Source organism: Athene noctua, chromosome 5 (genome assembly GCF_965140245.1).
Source record: "Athene noctua chromosome 5, bAthNoc1.hap1.1, whole genome shotgun sequence".
Classification (NCBI taxonomy): Eukaryota; Metazoa; Chordata; class Aves; order Strigiformes; family Strigidae; genus Athene; species Athene noctua.
The window spans coordinates 46,279,793-46,304,434 of NC_134041.1; the positions used below are offsets into that span (position 1 = coordinate 46,279,793).

Below are 24,642 nucleotides of genomic sequence, written 5' to 3' on the forward strand. Positions count from 1 at the left end.
GGCAAGGAGAATGATCCACCACAGATACAAAAAAAGTGCCCAGCCTTGCCCATTCCCACTCATAAACCTCTACTTCCACCTCAGCAGCAAGGGATATCTGCAATACACGCGGGTCTGTCATGTTTTGAGGGCACTGCTGGGCAGTTCTGAAAAAATGCCACCCCCTCCATCCCACCCCAACACCGTCACCTCTCTTTAGTGATTGCAAATAAATCCTCCTCATCCTCTTCCTCAAAGAGGCTTGTTTTCTTCACAGCTTTAGCCTGACTGATAGTGCTAGCTGATTTTGGAGGGTCCTCTTTTCCATCATCTTCAGAAGGAAGTTTAGCTGGCTTGGAGACATCCCAGTGTTCCTTAAAAAGAAGGAGCCCTTAAGTTTTCTTTTGCTTTGGTCATAGCCGTTTCCTCATCTTCATAAGCAGAAACACTTCAGCATCTTGGCAGTCCTTGCATTGGTCTACTATTTATTTTCCTGCCTTTGTGTTAGCCACCGTAATCTGACATTGTTCAGGCTTTACAGAGGGCCTGGCAACCTTCTGGCATATGGTATTTGCTCAGCAAAACAGGGTACACACACTTTACTATTATAGTTGCTCCTGACAACTGAGGTCAGTGTCAACTGCAGTCACAGGAGTAAGGTCACCTAGTAAAACCTAATTTGAGCCACTCAAATAATTATCAAGTTTGATGTATGGGGCGGAAAAAAAAACCAACAACAAAACAACCCAAAACCCCAAAGAAAAACCACATCACCAACACCCAAGACACCTCATTAATAGAGTGTGCATGATTCTGCACTTCTTATTTCCTCAACTTTAAACCACAGTACCTTCCTTTTTCCCCGCTCTGGAGCTAGCATTTAAACAAGCCTAGCCATTCAAGAAGTCAAAAGTTTACATTAGAAGGAAACATTTCTGGGGTTGGGAGAGTTTTCTGACTTGTCTGTTTTCTTATTCCCAGCATTTCAAGTGGTTTGCCCAATTTCCCCCCCTATTTGACCCCCTTCTGAAAGGAACTACAGGCATGCTGAATTAAGAACCTGGTTTATTCTACATTAAGATAAAAATGCATCTAAAAATATTACTAGTATTTACTAACAAGCAAATACAGGACAGGTAATAAAAATCAAGTCTACACAAAAGAGTAATTTTGGAGGGTGGGAGGGCTAAGAAGAGTCTAGATCCTATTCATGCGAGTTAATTCAGAGACTTTCCAGACAAGTTTTTAATCCACTTAGTGTCTCTGGCTTTCATTTAAGATGTAGCACAACACCTAATCCATCCCTAAGAGGGCTGCTGTCTGGGAAGCCTAGTTATTTGTTTCATTTTTTCCCATCCCTAGATTTAAAAAACCCCACCAAACAAAAAAACCACAACCAAATACCACCACACACAGAAAAATTCCACCCCAAAACCCCAAAACCAAGAAAAACTCATCACATATCTATCTAGAACTGCTACACTTTCCTTACAGAAATTAAAGCAGTAGGAGCAAACTTACGTTTCCCTTTTGGTATTTTTAAGTCAGATTTTTGGGCAATAGCTTCCATTTGCTACCAGTCTTTCTATAAATTACATTGAAAACATCGATTTTCTGTTCCACGTGTCTTCTTTTACCTAGAACCTGAGATAATTTGGGCCAAGAATCAGACAGCTTCCTCAGCTGCAAGCAAGTCACAGGACTGGGGTATGTATGGCATGTAGACACAGCAGAGTTTGACTATGGTTCCTGTCTCAACATTTTTATGCTTTGACCAGCATAAAGTACAGTAACCCTTTTCAACGAAATCTTACTCCTCAGTACCTCCTCATCACTGCTGAACAATAAACTGGAGGCTTTCTTGAATGGCTCCGACTGGTTTGCTTTCTCTTCTGGGGGTTTTTCCTGTTGCATCTTGGCAGGTACTACACCAAAGAAATCCTTAAAATAAATTAAAATAAAAATCAAAAGCCAAAGTCACAGTGAAAAGCTCACTGACAAGTCATCAGCATGTAAGACCGTTGCCATCCACTTCCGAGATGAGAATAGGGAAACGATGTTTTGTGAACCCTTTTTGAAGACAATTTCAAGTGTCATACAGTATTCTGGTACAGGGAATTCTATGCACACAGCATTTGATAGACCAGAAACTTGTAAGCACACAGTTTGTTTTTTTCCCACAGATTCTCCACCATAAGGCTTGACCAGCAGCCAAAAGCCACCACACAGCAATTCTGTTGCACAGCAGCTAACACAATGGGGCACTGTTTCTACATCTACATAATGAAAGAGAGAATGAATCCTATTCTGTGAGGACAAGCAACAGTCAAGCTGAACCACCAGCACTGGGCAAGAACCAAGACTTTTCACCTGAAGACACTCCTGCAGATTATTATATAGGCATCAGAACATAAAAAGGTAATGTTGACTTCACCACCTAACACCTATTTATGCTTTTCTCCACTCAACTTGAACTTAACACAATCTTTATGGCAGACAGCATTTACAACATGCTTCACTATCCTGACAGTTGCTTCTGAACAGCCCCTGCTCACAGAGGCGAGCTGGAAGTAGCCCCCTCTTGAACAGGAAACCTTTATCTTCAGTTTGCATAAGTCCCCTATCTGACAGCTCTGAGCAAGCCTCCTATTTGCCTCAGGTTAAGGGTAAGTTAACTCACCTTGAAGGCTGCAGGCCAGAGCTGAAAGCTCTTTGGAGAGTGTGTGGGAGGGAGAAGAGGGTAAAAAAAAAAAAAAAAAAAAATAAGGACACTAATTCTATTTTGTTAAGTTTCTTGCATAAACTGTGCTCTGATCTCAGTTTCTGCACTAGCAGCTGCAATTCTTAAACACTGAAAAGCAAGAAAAAAGGAATTCATCAGCCATGACAAGAGGAGCAAGAAGTCATCCATGTGGCTAGGTACCACAGATCAGGATAAAACAGCTTCTTGAAGCTGAAACCTGTACTACTGCTGAAGATTCTCTAGTCCTATCAAAGGGATAACATCCTTCACACTTAGGTCCAGAGATTATATGCACTGACGACAAAATACTAAACAAACACCAAGAACTCGCAAGAGTCCCTGCTACAATTCTCCACAACGCTATTCACATGCTCAGAATTGCTACACAATGCAAGATTGATTTAGTGCTCCACTTACAAGCTTAGCATTGGAAACTTCCAAATATTTCTGGCTGCATTTGCAACAGGCTGTGCAGGAGGGTTCCCATACACAGGCTGTATCAGGAAGTGGTACTTACCTCTTCATCATCATCAAACAAGGAGAGTGGAGCTTTTGTCATGGACTTGCTGGTAGGGAGAGATGTAGCTTTGGACTTCACAGTTTTACTTGATGAAAACAAATCCTGTGCAAACCAAGGAAATGTCACATTGCAAAGCAATGCTATACATTTAAGAACTGTAAATGGGACATTTATATTTTTCTTTTTAAAAAAAAAGTGTTTAGCGTGCATGTGAAGTAGGGAAAGATTGTCTTACTTCGATGTACCAATCACCTGCAACTCCACAGGGATTTTCCTCAGCTTTGCAGAGTAATTGCTAGCTGGAGGCCAAGGACAAAGAAACATATGCAGTCTTTTGTGATTCTTGCTCTCGATTTGCTGATCTCCCCTCCTCAGGCTTTCAATTTATGTCTGTGTGTACCACACAAGTTTAACTCTCTGAAGACAGGGAAAAGGTTCCCAGAGTTTTCAGTCTTGGAGCAAGAAGGAACTTTCAGGATGGCTGGGAACAGATGCATGGATGTCAGAGTTCCCACTCCTACAGATATAAGGAGTCCCCAGATACAAGTGGACTGAAATCAGAGTGACTCAGATCCCAAGGATTTCTGTATGGATTTATTAAAGAGATACTCACTTCAGAATCCTCCTCATCAGAGAAGAGGCCCCTCTGTTTCCTTGGAGGTTTTTCAGATAAAGGCTTGAAGTCCTCATCTGAAGATGCTTGACTCTTTAGGACAAAGACACTGCATCAGCACCCATTTAGATTCAGTAAGGGCAGGCAAGTCACACGACCCTTTCTAAGAGGCATGCTGCTGGCACGGTCTCAGCAATTGAAGGGACTGAACACAGTCTTGTCACCTATGTCCTGGAGTCCAAAACTCATGTGCTGAGTTTCTCACATGCAGCCAGAGCTATGCACAAGTGACTTGCAGGTCTTACCACAGGCCTCCCACCACCATCCTTCTCAGCAGAAGAATGTATGCAGTGACTCATGTCAGGCACCCTTGTAAGTTAAACAAAAATGTTTGTTTTAGCAAACTGTATTCCATAAAGGAAGAGGGCAGTTTGTGCCAGCCGTTATTTCCTGCATTAGCACAGCACAGCCCAGACCTGCCACCAGCTATATCACCATTACAGTCAGAATGATTCCAGACCCAAGTGCTACTGCCAGCAAGCCTGGAGTATAAAACAACCCTCACTTCCTGACAGGGCAGGAGTGGTGCTGCTGAATCAGTTCTCATCCTCTCCTCCAGGAAAGCCAAATGCTATGAGATCAGAGCAATGGCACTGGATGACCTCCTACCACCACCTGCGCTCCATTGACCAAGGATACTCTTGCACTGCACCAGAAATAGAAGCTGGCTTTGGCCCTTGTGCCCAGGTGGCTTCTCATAAGGCAACATGGAGGAAGTCCTACAGCAATTTGCATTAGACATCCCCAGCACTGCACACTTCTCAGTCCAGAGGGGAGAAGAGTCAACGTAGCTCATTACTTAAAATATTCCTTGGACAGCAAATATGTATAAAATGAGTATATACAATCTCTGCCATAGAAACAAGAGGCATTACTACTTTCCTCAAAACACTGCTCTGAAAATGAAAACGAAGTGGGCATTAGGAGGCTCTCATAACTCTTCACATGTGTCCTCCCAACAGCATTTAGAGCTTTCTACAACTGCTGAAAACCATCTTTTTAAACAGTCCAAGTATTGTATATAATTATGTAAAACGGTGACATCCACCTTCCTCTCCCACAATATATACAAGCGATGGGTTACCAGTTACTATTAGTACTGGTACCATGAGTTACCTGTTGCTATCAGTGGTTGGTCTAAGTGTAGACACAATCTCTGCAGCACAGAACTGTGACACCACAACTTCTTAGGGCAGGCTGGTTTCATTTCAGACATGAACTTCATAAACATTTTTTATTAACAGAGGCTTCTTGTTTTGCTCTCATTTCAATCCTGCCTTAGTAAGATTCTTCCAATCACTGCCCACACAAGAAAAACCTCAAATAAACCCAAAGTTTGAAAGGCAAAAGGCATTTAAGAACCCCTGAAGCACCTGGGTCATGGAAGACCCTATAAACCTAGTCCTATTTCACAAATATGGCACTTCCATAGTGTTGCACATGGAAAGACTACTTCAACTGCAGTAACAGCTTTTTCCTAAAACCTTAGCCATACAATCCATTTATATGCCATTACCTTTTTTTCCATGACTGTCTCCCTGGGGCTTTCTGTTTCTTTAGTTGTTCCGGCAACCACAGGAGGAATGGCAGGTTTTCCCTTGAATAAGTCACCTTCATCATCATCAAACAGGTCAGCTGTGGACTTGACTGCATTAAGACATAAACAAATGGGGAATGATGAGAACAGAGCAGCCACTACTGAACAAGAGAAGATACCACACTCCCTTTTTAATGACCAGCATCAAAGTGTTTAAGAGAAAAAGCTAGACAAGCTCTCAAAGTGAGGCACCAGTTACCTGAGAGCACTGGTGACAGAGACTGCAGTCCACAAGCACTGGAGTAGTCAGTTGGCACCTCTAAATGCAGTGTTTTGTATTGGCTTGGCACCTCTAAAGGCCTAGAGCCTGCCAATAAGGAGTGTTGGGCACAGGGATTCAAGGCTGTGTGAATAAAGTCTGTACCACTCCCCTGATTCAAGTCTAGATATTGCCCTAGCAGTAGAAGGCGCATCCTAAGAGAGAAATCAGTGGAGAGAATGTACAAATAAACCAGTCCCACAGCACTCCAAGGAAAAGAAATTACAATAACAACAAAAAACCCCTCACAAAACTCCAAGCAGAAGTAGCAGTGATGCGGGTTTGAATTTTGTAACTCACTGGTTCCTATCTGTTTGAATTTTGATGACCTTTAATGTTTAATCTTCCACTGTACATGTATAGAGGTACCTGAATCTGGAGGCTTTTTAGTGGCTCCCACAAAGAAGTCATCATCGTCGTCAAACAGAACAACTTTCCCAGGCTGTTTAGGAGTTCTCTCTGTGCTCTGTGCTACAGATTTCTTGTCCTTTTCCACAATTAAAGTGGAACTAAACACATCTCCTCCTCCTGCAGGTCAGATGAAGAAAAAAACCACAGCCCACACAGAGATCATTGCCAGAGTTACTGAAAAGCTGAACTTGTGCCATAGTAAGTAGAGCAAGGCAGTTTCCATCACAGCAACTGTTAATACACTCCTCAACAATGCTGCATCAAAAGCATTAGGTAGAAACTTCCTGATAAAGCCAAGTTACAGACAGATGGCTCCTCATTCTCACTGCAATCACTTCTTCCTTGAACCTGCTCATCTCCCCTTGGGAACAGCAGCTGGGTTCTGTGTTAAAGCTAGAAGACCCAGCAGTCCCACACTGTTGCTCCTATGGACTTCTGAAACCAGAATCCCACTCTACTAACTAGTAAGCCACACCACTGTGGTCAAATAAAAAGTGGGAAGGTGCTTGAGGGAAGGATAGGTGACTGACTTCTCCCAAGGAGCTTCATTTGTCATGCAAGACCACTAGCAGTACTGCAGTAGGAGGCTAAGTTTGGCCCTAAGATTCCCGCATACTTCAAAAATGGCAGTGACCAACTAGAATAAGCTGGTAACAACTGTTTCTTCTTCATTTGGGGTGAAAATGTCTTGACTTCAGTGATACATGCATGTTGAGTGATTGTCTGCAAACACTTTTAGCATTTTTGGTAAAAACTGGCAGCCTGGCTCTTATGTATAGATGCTTGGAAATGGTGGGGAAAAGAAAAAGACTTTAATTGAAAGTGGCAGAAAGTAGAACAACTGCTATTTGGTTATAAGTCAGCAGACTGCATGAATTTTGACCAGCACAGCAGCAGTTTATTATAAAAAAAAGTGTGTCAATTAGAAAGTGCCACAGAATTGACAGGAATACAGACCCAGAGTTTTATTAATTATTAAACATTCTCAAGTTCCTAACAAACTGTTCACTGGAAATGTGTTCATCAAGAAATTTTGATTAGCAAAGGAGTCACAAGCTTGTTTTTTCTCTGGTGACTTTAGCCTGTCTACAAGTTACTGAGAGGGAGCAACTGAAGACTTTGAATACAAGCTACATATAACTTCATTTCTGATGAACTAGGACAGGACACTTAAAATGATGGGTAATTCATTGCTTATGCAACAGTACTTCCAAGAATGAGGTTTTCTTTATCCGTTGCTCTATCTGCTGTTTTAAATTTTGCTACCAAATCTTAAAATTATGTAGAATGACCATTGCTGATATATTTCTTTGATCTTGGAGTAAAAAGGCTGTATTTGTATATGTTCTACTCTAAAAAACATGCTGACTGAGGGCTCAGTTAACTGAAGCCATAGTCTAAAAATAGGCCTTTCTTAATGAAAGGCAAAACTTAACTTCTGATAACTCAATCAGGTGAAGTTCCTAAACAGAGACAGAAATCAAAGTCAGTTGATTTACAGAGACTGGTGACATATGTTTCCTTTCATTGCTCAGCTGGAAGTCTGACATGGAATAGGGATCTTATAATAATAATTTTTTTTTTTTTTTTAAGCTCTGAGTTATAGATCTGGTCCTTCCACATGTATGCAGATCCTCCTAATCAAAACCAGAGAAACAAGATTGGTCTTATTTACCTATGCCACAAAAGCATAGGAACTTGATGTTTACACTGTTCTTCTGCTAACCCAAAGAAATATGATCAAATCTGAAAGGTCAAAATGCGCTTCCTTCTCAGAGTATAGAGGGAAGCTGTGACTGCATACACTCCAGACTTAAGCTGTATAATATCAGCCAAAGTAACACACATCCTTGAAAGTTCATAGCACAACACTGGAAGCTGACAGCTCCTAATATCTGCCATCAATAATATCTACCTTCAAAGCTCCTACAGAATCTTGATTATCCATAAAGCATGCTGCAGTTTAGGCTTAGCATGGTAGAAGCACCTGTATTTGTCACTAAGCATATGATCAAGCAATGCTGTGCTGCTGTATTTGGGTAGTTTTCTTCTTTAAAACCTCCCCAGGTTTTAAAGAACAGAGCATTTTGTGCAGGAAGCAATCTGCTATTGAATAAATCATACCTGGGAACAGAGATACTGCACCTGCAGGAACTTTCTTTAAGGACTTTGTAGAGGATGCTGAAACCATAGGAAGTACAATACAAATGGATACACTTGTTTTATGCTGTCAAAGCATTCAGAACTCAACCACAGAAATAGGAATCCAAGAAGTCTTCTGAGCTCCATCTTTTTTCTCCTCTCAACAGCTCAGAACTCTTTAGAAATTCATATATAACAGTCCAGCTATTTTTCCTCCATTAAAACTACACAAAACAGCTCTACTCAACCTTATCAACATGATTTACATTTACAGATAGCATTATTTACAAGAGTTCACATTCACACAGTCAAAACCACTTCAATACAATACCCTCAATACAAAAAGGCTTAGGTTCCCAATCAGTATCTGAAAATTCAAATACAATGCTTCAGTAAAAGCTGCTGCAGTACAGAATGTGTACTCAAACTCCTTAAGGGTCTAGATATGCAGCTACTGGGAAACTCAGATGTGCATTAATCTGCAAGAAGAAATCTTTACCCTGCTCAAACCCACAACTGGATTCTGCAAAGTACTTTTCAGTGGCAGGAACTCAGTGCACACAGAGAGCTCTGCCAATGTCAGTAAGGACAACCTTTCAGCTCCAGGAGAGTAGGTGTGTGTAAGAGACCATAGTGAACAAACACATTTAAAATTCAAGGGAAACACAGCTGTTCTCTATTAAAGCTAGGGAGAAGAAAATTGCCAACAACTGCTACTCCAGACGTCCTAGTTTGGAAACAAAACAGTCTAGCTGCTAGTGGTGATAAATCTCAGCATAGACAGGACTACAGGAGGCAACAATTGGTTCTTACCTTCACTTATTGGGACCTGCTCCTCTCTTTCTTTTGATTCTTCTCCTTTTGGTGATTCAGCAAAAAGATCGCTCTGATTGTAGATGAAAATGCAAAGGGGAAGGGGGGGAAGTGGTAAATTTGTTTTTCATAGCAAAAGACAGTTGCCGATTTTTCCATGTTGAATATCCACTTCTAAGACAAAACAGAGGAGGTAACTACCACTCCTTCTCAAAAGGATGTTCGCACATATAGACTTAAACCTAGGTACCCAAGCATTAACTTGAGTGCATACATTCAGAAGAGTAACTTTCTGTCTTCTAAAATTTAATTTAGACTGATCATCAGTCTGTTGACTCCAAAGAAGGAATGATATTTTATTTGCACATCTTCAAGGGCTTACACTAATTAATCTACAGCTGTTTGTCCTGATTACACCCTTCTAAGCTTTCCTATTGAAGCTTACACAGTAAGGTTTGAAGGAATGATTCACGTCAGGACAAGCATAAAAATAATCCTGAACTTCAGACAGTTAAGATGAATGATTAATATTGTTAAGGAGATGCTAAGACACCACTGTGGTGCAGAGATATACACTATAGCTCAAAAGTATTGCAGGACACTCCCACAAAAGTCCTTGTGTTCAGGTTGCACTTGCCCTGTGCCGACCCTCCCTAAGAATCACAGCCTAGATTTCCAGGAAGCTTCCAGATCTTGTGAGTACTGACCACTTAGTTTCTTGAAAGCCTCCCTCTTACGGGAAGTTGAGTATTAGAGGTTGTCTACTTGAAGACTCAAAATGCACAGTCTTGTATAAAGCTTTGTGGAAAGAATGCAGCAATATTTAGGAAAGAGTAGGAGAGCGCAGGGCTGCAGCCGGGATGTCAGTTTTTAATTGCACGTTTCTCAGCTACTATTTGCCTGCTGACCTACTGTGGCTGCCTTCTGATAGAGCAAGGCCTCCTCCATTGCACAGGGTAAGTGAAGATAAGTTACCCTTCCTAGATGATTAACTTTCAGGTAACAGAAAACCAAAAACAAGTATATGCAGGCAGGTAACAATCACAGACAAATCTGCTTGGTGGTCCTACGTCTACAGTATGAGGAAAGTCTTGCCAATAAGTAACCAAGAGGCTCTAATGATAGCTTCATCTGAATGTGCACTGACAGGCTGGCTTGCACTACTGGATTACTTATTTTTATTTTTTAAAGCTTTTAAAGTTTGCTGCCACTTAAAAAGGCAGCACATGAATATTTTTTCAGTAAAGGCTGTGTTTGAGTGGAAAGCATTGCATAAAACTATCCTCTTCCCTTCACACAATGTCCTTGTTTGGTGCTTGTTGGCTATATGGTAGTGGACTGACATGACAAGCTTGAGGTCAGCTGTACATGACACCTCCTTCCAAATTTCAGTCTAATAGCCTCATTGGCTCCAAGGAACACCTGACTTTTGCTCTAGTTGCAACGAGGAGCACAACATCTCACAAAGACAATGGCTGGTTATTATTCCAGACTAACCTTGACTATTACCCATTATCAGCTGCATGATAAAATCAAAGGCAATCACTTATTCTACACAGCTGTACTATCATATTCTTAAATCTTAAGTATCCCTGACACTGCGTTTCTATCCCCTTTCACATGCACAAACAATGCTAAAAAAGGTCAGAAATGCACTTTGCACCATTCCTTCATCAAGTCACCTCTAGATACATAGCACAAGAGTAAGTTTAAGGTGAACCTTTCTTGCCTACACAGGTAATCCAGGAGTTGTACAATAACTAGATGAAAGAACAGAGCATAATTGCAATAGGGAACTTTTAAAAACACAGAGACAGAGAAACTCAACAGCATCACTGTCCAGATACAGTATATGAAAGATAAAGTGAGAAGGATATCATGGTCTCTTTCCTCTAAAACTTCTCCCATACCCAAGGAGAAAGAGAAAATGACAAAATTCAGTATACTCACAGGTATTTTAATAGAAATCTGCTGTTTTTAAAATAAACAAACTGTATGGTATTTGACTTTCCTCCACAGATAGAAGTGAGGTGCCAAGTAAACTTTGCTGGAATTAGAACCTGTCTAATGTAATGCTAGAATCACACTTGCATCTTTCATCAGCACCACTGCAGAAGGGAGGGCTTTGTGCCAAGGGGATCCTAAGTACCTCACGTGTTTAGTTCTGATTCTCCAATGGAAAGCTACACTGTCCCACTACACTTGAATATCACTCCCCTGCCTGCCTTCCAGAGGTGGGGATTGCAGGGATCTTTTGTTTTTTTCTATCCTCCCCAGCATTCTCACCTCTTCATCATCAAAGAGACCTGTTCCACCACTGAAGAGGCCACCCCTAGAACCAAATGGTGTGAAGTCTTCATCAGTCAGCTTAGGAGGCTTGAATATATCATCATCTTCATCTAGAAAGTACAAGAGCCAAGAGTTGTAGTGGAACTGACCATGTTTCAGGAAAGAAATTAAAGGGACAACCAAAAATAAAAAAACCTGGCTTGATTCCATCCCCTCTCTCTTATAAACATGACACATATAGAGAAGCTGCTGTAGACAGACTGGGTTGTATGGTTGCTCCATAACACCACATTTAAGGAAGAACTCTCACTGAGCCTGTTTCTAGCCTTATTTTACAGGCACATCACAACCTAGATTTGTTTACACACTCACCTTCAAGGATGGTCACCAATATCCCATCCAGTTTCTAGAGTAGATGCCACAATTTCTTAAGTAGTGTCTTACAATCCAGCCCACAATTCAAAAACAAGAGAGAAGGATATCTTACCATCTGGTGGAACTCTAACTTCCTTCTTCTCTTTCAGGGTCTTCCTTGTTTTGGTCTCTGATGACAGGGCTTTAAGAAGAAAATTTCAAAGCAAAAATAAATTAGTCCACCTGTACTTGTAGCCTATGATCAATCTGTGGTAAAAAGAACCTGAAAAAACAATCTAACCAAGCTGACCTACATGTTTTCATATGAATCAGCCCACTAAAGCAATTCTACGAAGTACAGGTTCTAAAATTAGCCCTTAAAATTGTAATAGCATCATTCTGTCAGGCGTTATGGGTTCAACACAGTTGCCTACACACAAACTAGTGTCACTTGAGATGCCGGAGAGCAACACAGCATTCCAGATGGTACAGATCCCACACAGACTACGCAGAGCCTTGGAGCATCTCAAATGGTTCCAGACCTACTCCTTGATTCAGATACCAAAAGCAAAGCCACAGTTTTATTTCCTCTGGTCCTACCATCACAAGGTTATTTCAATGAACAGAAGATTTCCCTGTACTTGAACAGGGCAAGAGGGTAGGTTTTATGCTCCGATATCCACAGACCTAACTTAACTGTTTGAACTGCGCAGGAACACCATACACATGCTGTTCTTGTCTGTTCATGCTCTCAAAATTACAGGTCAAAAGCAGGCTCACAAGCACTTGCCAAATCAATTTCAGTCAGCTATTTTCAACTTCTACTTTGCTGCACGAATAACTACTTGAGTGAGGTCTCTCCCTTTAAAAATGACATGAGTAAATCCAATACGTAGTCTAAAATATCATGGAAAACAGTAGCAAGGAAAAGTTCCCCCCAAAAGTATACTTAAGCCATAAAGAGGGAAAAAACAAACAATCCACCACATAAAAGGGGTTTTCCACTGTAGAGCTCACAGAAGGATTACAGTGACTAGTGGCTTCCACATACTTATGTGAAACAGGGAGTCCCTTGAAATATGTTGTCAAACATGCAGTTTTCCATGCAGAGAGAGAATCAGATTGAGAGAAAACCTTTCCAATAACATGTGTGCTTGGGGAGTGACAGGTCTCACCTGAAAGCAATGTATTTTCCACTATAACAGTGAAATTCCAATTCAATCCAGTAAATTATGGCCAAAAGGTTTCTCAGAACACAAAATAGTGCCTTTAATTCCTCTTGTTAGGCTTTCATCTAATACATATTTAAATAGCAGATCCGTGTAATATCACGTATTGTTACACAGAACCTCCCATGCAGCTCTCTCATGAGTCCCCCACTATCTCACAAGCACTTATCAGAACTTGAGTTAACTTACATGAACGCTCTTCATCCTGTTTGGCTGGGACTTCTCCTTTGATTCGGGCTGCCAGCTCATCTGCAAATGATGTTGGTCTCTTCGTTTTCTGAGGAGTAGGGACAAACAACAGCACATTCCTTATATGTAATCTGGTTACCAACTTGATGCAATTGCAATTATAAATACTGTATCATACAGCCTCACTTGTACAATATCCTGTCTAGACTTTGATTGAAGCCCTCGGAAGAGGCAATACAGCTTTCTATTAAGAAAGTAATTAAGAGATTATGCATTCATCAAGAGAAAAAAGGCCATTTCTAATCTTCTATGACCACATAATTTTTAATGTCACCTTGTTTTGACAGCAGGATAAGCAAGAAGCCTTTACCACACACAAATGCAACAAGTTAATTTCTTAATGACCTTTAAAGACAGCTTTGATGCAAGCTTAGGGTGCAGGAGTCCCCTACCTAAAGGGGTAAAGCCTTAACAACCATGTTGAAATACCATTCAGGATTATTACAGGCCCTCTCTACAGGATCTCATCCCAGGTAACTGAAAGTTATCATCATAATCCCTCTAAGGACAGATTTTTCATGAAGGAAGTCAAATCTCTCCCTCCAGGAAGGCAATGGTTACTTACAACCCTTGTGCTTTCATCTAAGTCTCCATCCTCATCTTCCTCTTTTTCAGAGTCAAAGAGATCACAGCCATCATAATCTTCTTCATCACTCATCTGTGCTGTCCTCTAAAAAACAGTAATACCCTGTTGTGTTCTCCTGAAGTTGGCACACAAAGGAAGCACAAAACTACACCTGTTTAGAGAAAACACTCAAAGCAAGCTTACTGAAAGGAGGGAAACATTCTGCCAGTTTGGGGTATTTCGCAGCTTTTGAGAGGTAAGGAAGGCATGCCTGCAGCTCCAAGCAAGTTGCCACATTCTCTACTACATCCCTGTGCTGTGTCACCAAACATTTCTGGACCAGAGATGCAACTGACATTAAGGCTCTCCTCACAAGGAGCATACTGCTACTGTACACAAGCCTGAACTGCTTTGGCTGTGCGGCTTCCCTTAGTTTAGAAACTTCTCTTCACTAAAGACCTAGTATTTAGCCTTAACTCAGGAACACTGCCATCAGCTAGTAAAAAACTGTATCATCTTGAGCTATTCCTAAGGTGGATAGCAGAATGACAGATAATACATGCCCACATCTTGGCTTCAGTCATGTCAATAAGAAAAAAAGGATGAAAAAGATTAAGCGAATTGTGAGCTGGGGGCTAACACAGACAAGGGCCCAGAAGTCAATTAAATCATGACAATCCAAAGGTACTTGCTCATCTTAAGATACATCAGGCATACAAAGTTACCCTATGAAGGTAAATGCAGCTTAATGTAACATCTGAGTGCTTTTGTAACATTGCGTTATTAATACATAGGTTTAAAATGGGTTGCTTTTTGAAACATTGCTCTTTTGGCACTAAATAATTTCAGACTGAGGATCCCCACATAAAAATATTTTGCAGTGGCACATCTAAACATGGGTAAGATGCCTTCTCCTACTACCAGCAACTAAAGTCAGGCGTGAATTTTTCAATCTAAACATTTCTTTTCTCTTTTCATTTGTTATCCAAACAGACATACTTTTCAGATATTTAATACTGTTCACAGCTTTGATTTCATGCCATAACCAAACTGCACTGTTCCTTACTTCCTACATAGCATGTTTAGAGTTATAGACCCAATAATCCCACAGGAGCCTAGTTTTCCTGAGGTAGATTCTTTGAACTCTCATGGCTCCAAAGTAACTCCTCAGGAAAACACACATCAGGCAATGCCATGCCATATATGCCTTGCATCTAGTGATGGCTTGCAAGCATGTCTTTAAGCCCAACCCAGCTTCAATTCCACAACACAATGCCATCTGCCCAGGACAACCTTTCCTTACAAAGTTATACAGATCAGGCTTAACCAAAGGTTTTAATAGTTAATTGTCTAGAGCTCTCATCTCCTCTTTGTTGCATCCTCACTGTGTCACAAATGGAAAGTCTTTCAGGTATGTACCACAGTGTATAACCGTACCGTCTTTTGGTCATCTTCACTAGGGTTTCCAAAGTCATCATCCGATTCCTGGAACACAAGAGACACAAAGACAAGTATCACACATTTACTTTGTCCAGTGTTTAAGGGAGAGGGCTCACATTCACATTCTGAAGTTGCTTATGTTTGGACATTCAGATCTCCTCACCATGATCTGACCAAGGAATTATCTCCCCACCGCTGACCAACTTTATGAATGGAGCTCACTAGAAAGTCATTAATTTAGTGAAGACAGCAAGCTCCATCTGACAGTGCAATTAAGTAAAAGGAACTTTGCTTTTGGTGTCTTTGCTTAATTAAAGTTAACTCCTCAGGAAAAAGGGAGTGTTTCCATAGTACAGTTACAAAGCAGAGACATCCTAGCTAAGGTGGCAAAACATACCAGAAATTGATAGTCCACAGCAGCAGATTTGAGGCAAAGCCTGGAAATGCATTACTGATTAAACCTAGTTAACCTTCAAGCTTACTCCTGTTAGTCTCCATCCCATTCTTTGTAACTGTAATTTACAACAGATTTGGTTCTCCATAAATACAATTCTTGATAAGAATCTGATTTGTTTACAAAGTGAAGTTAGACTGGAACAAAACACTTCGGTTTGAAGTATTCTACTATAATAGCAGTTAAAGCCAATACTACCTTACTGGTCCTCTGAAAAGCTGCAGAAAAAACTACTGTGTAAGAATAATGAAAAGCACATTTACCACAACTGACATAGGGAACAGACATTGCGCAATATTATCTTGAGAACCCACATGAAAAAGCAAGGTAGCTAATGGCCTCATATGCAGTGAAGGATTCACAAATGCTTGTGCAAAGTAGCTTGATACTCTGTCACATGTCACTTACCTCTTCATCCTTCTCTTCACTGTCCATTACACTTCCACGATCACTATCTACTGATCCTTCTATTATAAATGAAAACAGAAAAGTTAAGATCAGACACAATGTCTGTACACAGAGCAAGGTAGTCACCAGACATATCAACAGCAACTTTAAAAGCTTTGTGAAGAGAACTAAAAATCAGGTGGAAAAGGGATTGGTTTGGAAGAACTTTGAAGGCTGCTGAAATTTTAGTATTTTGCATTTCAAATATACAGAGGACAAGTTACTGAGAAGTTACTGCTTTGCATACTGGAAAAGTGGTTGTTACAGCATGACGCACATTTTTTCCCCAGCTAATTACAGTGTGCAGCTAAACGTGCAAGAGCACTACACAGTATAATCCCACTGTGAGTTAAAACAGACCGAAGTCTCAAATTAGGAACTAGTTCCTTGCATGGAAATAAGAGGTCAGGCCAGTACATACCCTCACTAGAGAGATCTCCAAGGCCAACATCATCTTGTTCCATAAACTGCTGAGAGCCAATCAAGTAAGGTAAAGGCCTGTCAATATAGAGATCCTGGAAAGAGACAACATCAGGTCTTTCTGATATCTAGGAACAGCTCTATGTTGCTGATGAAGACAGAAATCTTACTTCACTGCCATTAAACTAACTCTCTTTAGGGTGCTATACATTAATGCTACCCAACTGCAAGACAAGCAGGCTACAAAAGGAATAGCTCAGCAAGAAGCACTTCTTTGGATGTACTCATCAAATACTTTTTAGGTAACGAATATCAATTTTATACCAACACAGTGATAGTGCTGACAGAAGCAAAGAGCAAGTCCAACAAAGCCAAACACAACCCCATGCTCCCCGAAAGAACAAGTCTCTCCACCTTTGGCTCAAGTATCAGTTCCACCCTTTCGTTACTTTCTTCCTCTTCTGAGTCGGAGTTGCCTGCTTTAATATCTAGCTGTTCAAATGCGCTGTCCAAAACTTGCAACCCATAATTCACTGCTTCTTGGATTTTGGGGATCAGATCAGCTTCTTTCTGTTCCCGTGTCTTCTCCTTTAGTAACAGGAATAACACATTCTCATTGCATTTTACTCAGGACTCAATCTCACTGCAACATGCATGAAAAATTGTAACTTCAAATTAGTACAATGAAAGCTTTTTCACTAGAAGTAAGAGAAGGACCTTCAGAACCCCTTTTTGCTTGATTTAATTCATCTTTATCACTCGCAGAAACAGAGATGTTCTGAACAACCACACCAGCACAGTACTATCTTATTTGTGCTCCCAGTTCATCAGGGGAACATTTATGGTATAATACACTTAAACTGCAAGATATATAAAAAGCTCTCTGAGTTTTTATCCCTGGGAATTGCAGTCAAATTCTGCTTCCCCAATTTACTATCTCTGAATCCAGTAAGAAGGCCCAAGGCCTCAGTTCTCTTGCTGAAAAAACACGCACAGCCATTTGAAAACTGACACGTAGGTCTTGCCTATTGGACACAGTATTGAGCCTGGGGAGGCCCTAACACATTACCATACACTGCAGTAGCCTCCAATGTTATTGTCAACTTTATGTTTGAATGACATACACCTTCCAACAGAGAAACTTCAAGGAGAAAGGAAACAGTTTGGTTTGTAAGTTGCAGATGTCTGCAAAATAAGTTTGAAAATGAGAAGGTAGACAACAGCTGCAAACATACTGCTAGCACTCAAGACAGCTTAAGTTAACTACCTGCTCTGTTTTGTCTCCAACATCAGCTCTGGGAATAGGCTCTTCCACTTCTTCATCATATACTCTCTAAAAAAATCAAGCAAAATTAATTCAAGTAAGAACAACATACTGATGCAACAGCTAAACCACAGGCACCACCAACAAAATAAAATACACTGTTAATAATAAATTACACATAATTCATTACACATTTTAAAAAAGAAGCCATGGATGATGCCAAGCCTTCATAGCTTACTTCATGCATTGAAGTCATCACCTTGAAGTTACCATCAGGCAGCTTCTCAACCCAACTGAGGTAATCTAGTGTAAACGTCACTGCAGTAGTAGAAGAAAAGTTGACCCTTTAACCCTCTTCACAGATTGACCTGAATATGTTTAAAGAAAGCACTGTTTTATGCCCCCTAACATAAAGCTATTCTAGAAACCTTCAAAGTCAAATTTAAGTTTACCTATGAGCTATTTTCCTTTTGGTTTCTGTCATTTAGTAGCTTTCCTTCTTTAGCATTTACCCTTCTCCTGTACCTACAGAGAAGGTTCACATCCTTCCTCAGCCTTCAGTATGTTCCAATGATCCCTCCCGTCTAGCACTTTTAGTACTCTTTTGTAGGATCAAGTACAAGGAGACACGGGAAGAAAAAACCACCCTTGAACCTGCAAGCCTAAATTCAAATCTCTCAAACACAGGTGCAGTTATCCCCCGGGAAGAGACAGATCTCTCACATTAGCTAAATTGAGAAGTGAAGACCTATTTCTTTCACTTAAATTTGGGAACAAACAGCCTCAAGCACCCAAAATTTAAGACATTTGGTACAAACTGTTCTCAGCAGAATCATTATGCTGAACAGCAATGGTAGGCCAGAAAAGACATTGCAGCTCTGTAAAAAAACCACCACCAAACCCCACAATGGAAATCTAAGTTACCATTATGCTGCCCTCTGCCAATATCTTTCCAATAATAGCATCATGTCTTCAGGTGAGACACACATGGCCTGAGAACAATGCTGATCATAACAATATACCCGATAAAATTCAGTGCTAAAAAACCTTCCACAAATATGAAAGACTATTAGGGCTCTACGTCTTAATTACATGCATGCTCCTAGTGATACAACGTTGTAACAGGCTTTCAATTCTGGCTTTTACCTTCCTAAAATAGTAATATTCATAAAATGGGAACATTAATCAACAAATACACTCATCATGACCAAATGTATCAGACAACTGTCTACAGCCCAACACCTTTAATACCAAATGTTTTTAGCATAAAATACCACCACTAGGCAAATTTACAGCATCGCACAACATTCTTCACATTCAGACAGCCAACTGCAGCCAAATGCTACATACACACTACCTGTAAAGACATCCCAAGACATCCCAGACATCTCAATTTATTCATAGTCCTAAAAATGAAACTCTGATCTCCATGTCACATATAAACAAGGAAGGAAGGTACCTCAAAAAACGCAAAAGGGAATGTAACAATATTGGATAGTGCATCACTCACAAAGGAATTAGGACACTCTTCAACAGAAAGCGATTAAAAGGCACTTCATCTCTAAATTGACATCGGACTTGCCAAAAGATCAAATCACTTCTCCACTTCTTCCAGTAAGGGACAACACCAGTGTTTGAAGTACAATATATACTCACGTTCTCTATGAACTGCGTATTGGACAACATGAGAAAGTCATTGAAGACATTATGAAGGCGACAGTCTGTGGCTTTTGTTTCACTAATCAATCCATCTACTTGCTTTTTGATTTCATGAGTCCTGGAAATAGTTTGTTGTGAGAACTCTTGCAGAAAATGCAGAAGCTGTTTACAACAGAGGAAAGCAATAGTCAGCATCCAACTCCTTTTCCTTTTGGCACTGTTTAGGACGCAGGCAGAACTTGACTGTATGTTTCAACTAAGCATCAAAATAAACACAGTTTAGACTGAATCAGCCCCAGGTACACCCAGGACCAAGTCCCATCCTACCCAGTCTGTGCTTCGTTCTGCATTTCCTTTCGGGCCAACTCCTCATTGTAGTTTTCTCGGCCGGGCCGCAAGGTTAAAGCAACGGGAGAGCCTGCCGACCGCCGGGCCCTGACCGGGGCTGCCCTCGCCGCGTCCCGCCCGGCGGGCCGCGACCACAGCGCCCTTCCCGAGGCAGGCAGGCGACCCCCGGCCGCTGCTGGGGCCCGCCGGCGGCAGCACGCCCGGCACACGGCCCCGACTGACACCTCCCAAGCCCCGGGGGAGGCCGCGGCCCGCACACCCCTCCGGTCCCAGGCTCGGGCCCGAGCCCGGCCGCATCGCTCACCCCGGCATCCGAGGCCAAGGACCAGCTCTGGCTGCCCTTACGGATCTCCTCCAGCGACCAGGGCCGCTCCCACAGCGGCGCCGGCTCCGCCGCGTCCCGCGGGGCCCCGTTCATCTGCGGGAGAAGGAGAGTGAGCCGGGAAGCCGGGGACCGTACCCGGCCCGGGCGGGCACACCCGCGCCGGCGCTCACCGTGACCGCAGGCCGCGCCGCTCCGGCCGCCGCGTCCGCCGGCGCCATGCACCGCGGCGCCCGCCCGCCGGTCAGCTGAGCGCCGTCACGGGACCCGCCGCCCGACCCGCCCCGCGCGGCCCGCCGACCGGCAGGGGGCGCCGCCGCCCCGGCGTACAGCCCCCACGGGCGGCTGACTGGGCTGAGCGTGCTCCCCGCCGCGCAAGGGATGCTCGCGCCTTCCTGCGGGCCGTGACGGCCGCATCTCCCCGGCGAGGGCAACGGAGAACCGGATGGGAGATGGCTTCGACCGCTGCACCTGCTTCAGGGGTCTGACACCCTCGACTGAGAGACCATTCGTGACGTGTAACAGACACGGGCTCAGAGGGGCCCTACTCTACGCCTGGAACAAAGTCGGGGTGGCAGGAGTAGCAGGTTGTGGCCACACATCTGCAGCACTGCAGCATTCCCCGCTCCAGCACTGCAAGGGGGTATGCCGATGCCCACTCTTACAAGTAGAGAGGGACCCTTTCGTCCTATTTTTCTTATAAAAGTAAGTGCAAGACTTACCTGACAAGTCAGGTAAAATCTCCTTTGATTTAAACTGGATTAGTCTTAATAAACCCACACCAGGATTCCAGGATTTCTAGAAGTAAACACTACATACCCTAACATAAATAAATACACAGTGCAAATCACCAAACAGGGATTCACAGACAATTATCCCTGGGCCTTTACCGGTCAAACACCAAACTTCCCCCTTTCTCACTAAGTAATTTTTTCCAAAGAACTAAAAAACCTTGTCATACCACTGTATTTCATATATTCTTTTTTATAAGTGAATTAACCAGAAATGAAATTACAATGAAATCATCTGTTCTTCCAGCTGGTAACTAAATAATTCGATGGAAATGGTCAGTTTAGATCAGCCCTTTAGATTAGCACGTGGAGTTTATTTATTTATTGCACTTGACTGCACTGATACCACAGAAGACCTCGTGAGAAACCAGGACACGGGGTGATTTACTTCTCACTTGGGTTCTCAATTTAAATAAGAAAAATGCCCAAGATCTCCCAAGTTCTCATGTATGGATTTTAATGGCTACATCCAGATACTTGAAGGATATTGCTAGATTAGGGACATAGAAACTTCTAAAAGCAAAGTATCATCATATTCCTTGTTTCTGTTTTTCTGTTATTCTGTAACAAGATACCATTACTGAACTGGCTCAGATCTTCAACACTAGTAGAATTTAAAGATTTTTAATATACTGACAATAAAGCAAAAACTAACAAAGTAGAACAATATTAGCCTAGGCTAGTTTCACAACAATGTCTTGAGCAAGATTGTTAAAAACCACACAGATGGGATTAATATAAAATTATTCTCCAAGGCTCTTCATTTTGCCATAGATACTTCCTCTGCAACATTCCAAAAACCAGAAAAAATGGCCTTTAATTACTTTCCATATTCACTGAAATGTGGAATAAAATCCAACAAGTTCTTTGCTGATAATGCAAAGTTCTACTGGCACAGAACTTTGTGCACTACAAAACATGAGGTCTCTATGTTCTATGTGTACTGATGCTGAAAAATGTAGGGTCTTACCACCAGGCAGCTTCACATCTGGGAGTCTTGCAGATTAGTTTCCACAAAAAAAAAACCAAAAAAAAAAACCCCACAGGAAAATACCCCAGCCAGCCACATGGAACCTGAATGTTCTCTTAGGGGAAATTGTTTATTTATGATACATACACCAGTCTCTGAGCAGAGAGGGCTATGAATGGCATAGTAAAAATCTGCTTTCTAGAATTCACAACCTAAACATTATGATCAGGGTCCCAATAAAACATTTCAGTCCTAAAATTCCTTTTAGAGAGGAATTTAGACAGGTTCCTTTTAAAGGTTAGAGAAAAGATCACAAGAAAAATCACTTGCTGTTCCCCTTAGAACTTTCCAAATGAATACGCAATGTAAAGATATGAAAAATCACATATGTCATGAGGGACTAATTTTCATATTAAGAACCAGAACATGTAAGACTGCATAGAGCTGAGCTCTCTGATATCCATGCTTACAGGCACGCCTTAACTCTGTGGCATTGCTTGCTACTTGTATGTGGCCATGAGATCTCTGTCTGTGCAGCTTGGATTCCCCAGCACCTTCCAGAGGAGGACAGAATGCTTCTGGAATCATTATGGGGGACAAGTTCTTTTCTGCATGGCCACAAGGACAGAAGTTACAGCAGGCTGGTGTTGCTTTGTAATTCTGCCAGTCCCATGCAACTGCTCAGTCTTGTGCATTTGCAGCAGTGTGAAATGAGCCAGAGGTCTTTTGGTGGGACTCTGAAAGTCTGCAGTGAAGGTGTTTAAGGTGGGGTCAAGCAATCACGTTACTGCCAGGCCCCTGTGGATTGCAGAGGTGGGCCAGAGTACAGGACACAAAGGGTTTGAAAAAAATCTACACAAGATGGATGTGAGAAACAGCACATACTGCAGTTACTGCTCTCTTCTGTCCTCCAGTTTCTGGAGAACTAGCACAGTGTAATGGGATGCTATAGTTACTCAGACATGGTGCAAGAGGAAACAAACCTTTATGGATCTCTTCCTGGTCCTACTTCAGTCTATCTTTTGCAGTGTTGTTCCATTGTGCAAAAAGCCACTGCCTATTCTGAAGTTGCTTGTTAGCTCTGTCTAAAAATTTACTATCCCAGACTGCTGCTAGACCATAAATCCTGTGCTTAGTTCTGATAAGCCAACACTTAAAACTGGAGACAATAGTGATGAAAGTTTGTGGCTTTAGTGTGAAAACTTGCTCACATACAGACTTGGCTTCAGGGATATGCCTGAAATTACAGCTGGCTCTGGGATTTCACAGCTGAGTTGGGGATACAGGCATAAATATGTGTCTGTAGCTTGCCTCCTCAACGTGGTAATGAAATTATCAGTGTTTGGATTGAGCAATGGGAGCTGATCCTGGCACACTTTAGGGATTTTGTGCTGTAGCAATCTGGATGGCTTTCTCCTGGCTTAGATCCCTAAACTTTCTTCCTGTGAAACCAAGGCATGGAATGGGGACAAACAGTGGTGGGAGGGGTACTACAAACAGTTGCAGTTATCCAGACCAAAGAGCACACTAGGACTCCTTAATCCACCAGTTTAAGCAGAGGTTGTGTTAGCTTCAAAGCTTGTTCTTTGTGTCCACAAGAGACATCTGTAATCATCAGCACAAGAAGCAATTGCAAAGCAAAGGAGGAAATCCAGTATTTAGGCTCTTGCACAGGCTGACACCCATGGACGTGGTTCCTGGTGGGTACCCACAATAATTTCCACAGGCCCATAGAACTACACAGAAGTTCTAGCAGCTGCAGAATGGCTGTAGAAGGCTAAAGGCAAGATGATGCAACCTTGAAAGTAATTTGGAGGCCGGTATTGCACACTTGTTATGTATGATCACAGCTTACACTCTTTTCACAAATTCTACAGAGCTGAAAGCAAATGTTTTCATGTGGAGTGGGTCCTGACTACTCTCAAACCAAATAGTAGATTATTCTGTCCAGAAAACATCCCTATAAAAAACTTGGCCAACTTTAAGGGAGGTATTGTATATGCTATACCCAGTCACTGCTAGGCCATATGCAACTCTATTAAAGACAGAATGCTTTCTAACACACATAGATTATGAAATAACAGGAAACATTCTTTGTTCATACAGGATTAAGAGGGGTATCTCATTTATCTCTTTTACTTTTTTTTTTTTTAAGTGTTTGTGTGAAGTGGCTACTAAATTTCCACTAGCATTTGTCTATGAAGAAATTACAATTTACAGTGGACAAAGGCTTAAGAGTCTTGACATGACATTCAATATAAATTTAAATATAATTATCTCTTCTTGATAATCTGGGTAATTATATGCCATATAGCTAGCCTGGGTAATCTTTTTTTCCTGTGGATAAAAACTTTGGCAGAAATACTGCTTTCACTGGAAGTGTTAACAAAAGCTTAAACAGACACAGCACTTGATTAAACTCACAAATATTTACAAGGCAAAAAATAAAAGAGAATACCACAGCCTGCTTTTCCAATAGCTAACAGAAAGTAAATATGTTTTTATAACTTTAGAACAGGATGCAAACAAAAGAAAAAAGTCAAGTTACAATGAAAATATAAGCTTCTGTATCACACAGGGAAGAACCCCAACAGAGTTTGTGCATTGTTCTTAATTTTACCTGCCACTCCTTGTTCTCATGCACAGGTTGTATTGTATGGCTTGGTACAGATACGGAGAGGTGTGGTTGTCCAAGCCCTGCAAT

General features: G+C 41.7%; 1 protein-coding gene across 5 annotated transcripts in view; it reads right to left on the reverse strand.

The window, feature by feature from the left end:
- The window catches only part of LOC141960965 (WASH complex subunit 2-like), a 36,950-nt gene extending 16,502 nt beyond the window's left edge, over positions 1-20,448 (reverse strand). For 3 of the 5 annotated variants that reach the window (XM_074907362.1, XM_074907361.1, XM_074907359.1), the window contains exons 1-20: positions 20,351-20,448; positions 20,160-20,273; positions 19,505-19,669; positions 17,852-17,917; positions 16,999-17,172; positions 16,586-16,679; positions 16,126-16,184; positions 15,261-15,308; positions 13,824-13,928; positions 13,199-13,286; positions 11,914-11,982; positions 11,424-11,536; positions 9,138-9,210; positions 8,307-8,363; positions 6,141-6,299; positions 5,432-5,562; positions 3,856-3,948; positions 3,240-3,344; positions 1,804-1,920; positions 190-353 (exon numbers count right to left, since the gene is read on the reverse strand). In XM_074907362.1, coding sequence (XP_074763463.1) covers positions 190-353; positions 1,804-1,920; positions 3,240-3,344; positions 3,856-3,948; positions 5,432-5,562; positions 6,141-6,299; positions 8,307-8,363; positions 9,138-9,210; positions 11,424-11,536; positions 11,914-11,982; positions 13,199-13,286; positions 13,824-13,928; positions 15,261-15,308; positions 16,126-16,184; positions 16,586-16,679; positions 16,999-17,172; positions 17,852-17,917; positions 19,505-19,669; positions 20,160-20,273; positions 20,351-20,398 — 2,042 coding nt within the window. In that variant the 5' untranslated portion in view covers positions 20,399-20,448. The remainder of the gene's footprint in view (positions 1-189; positions 354-1,803; positions 1,921-3,239; positions 3,345-3,855; positions 3,949-5,431; positions 5,563-6,140; positions 6,300-8,306; positions 8,364-9,137; positions 9,211-11,423; positions 11,537-11,913; positions 11,983-13,198; positions 13,287-13,823; positions 13,929-15,260; positions 15,309-16,125; positions 16,185-16,585; positions 16,680-16,998; positions 17,173-17,851; positions 17,918-19,504; positions 19,670-20,159; positions 20,274-20,350) is intronic. The other 2 variants (XM_074907360.1, XM_074907363.1) reach the window with 2 other exon arrangements.
- Positions 20,449-24,642: the final 4,194 nt, after the last annotated feature.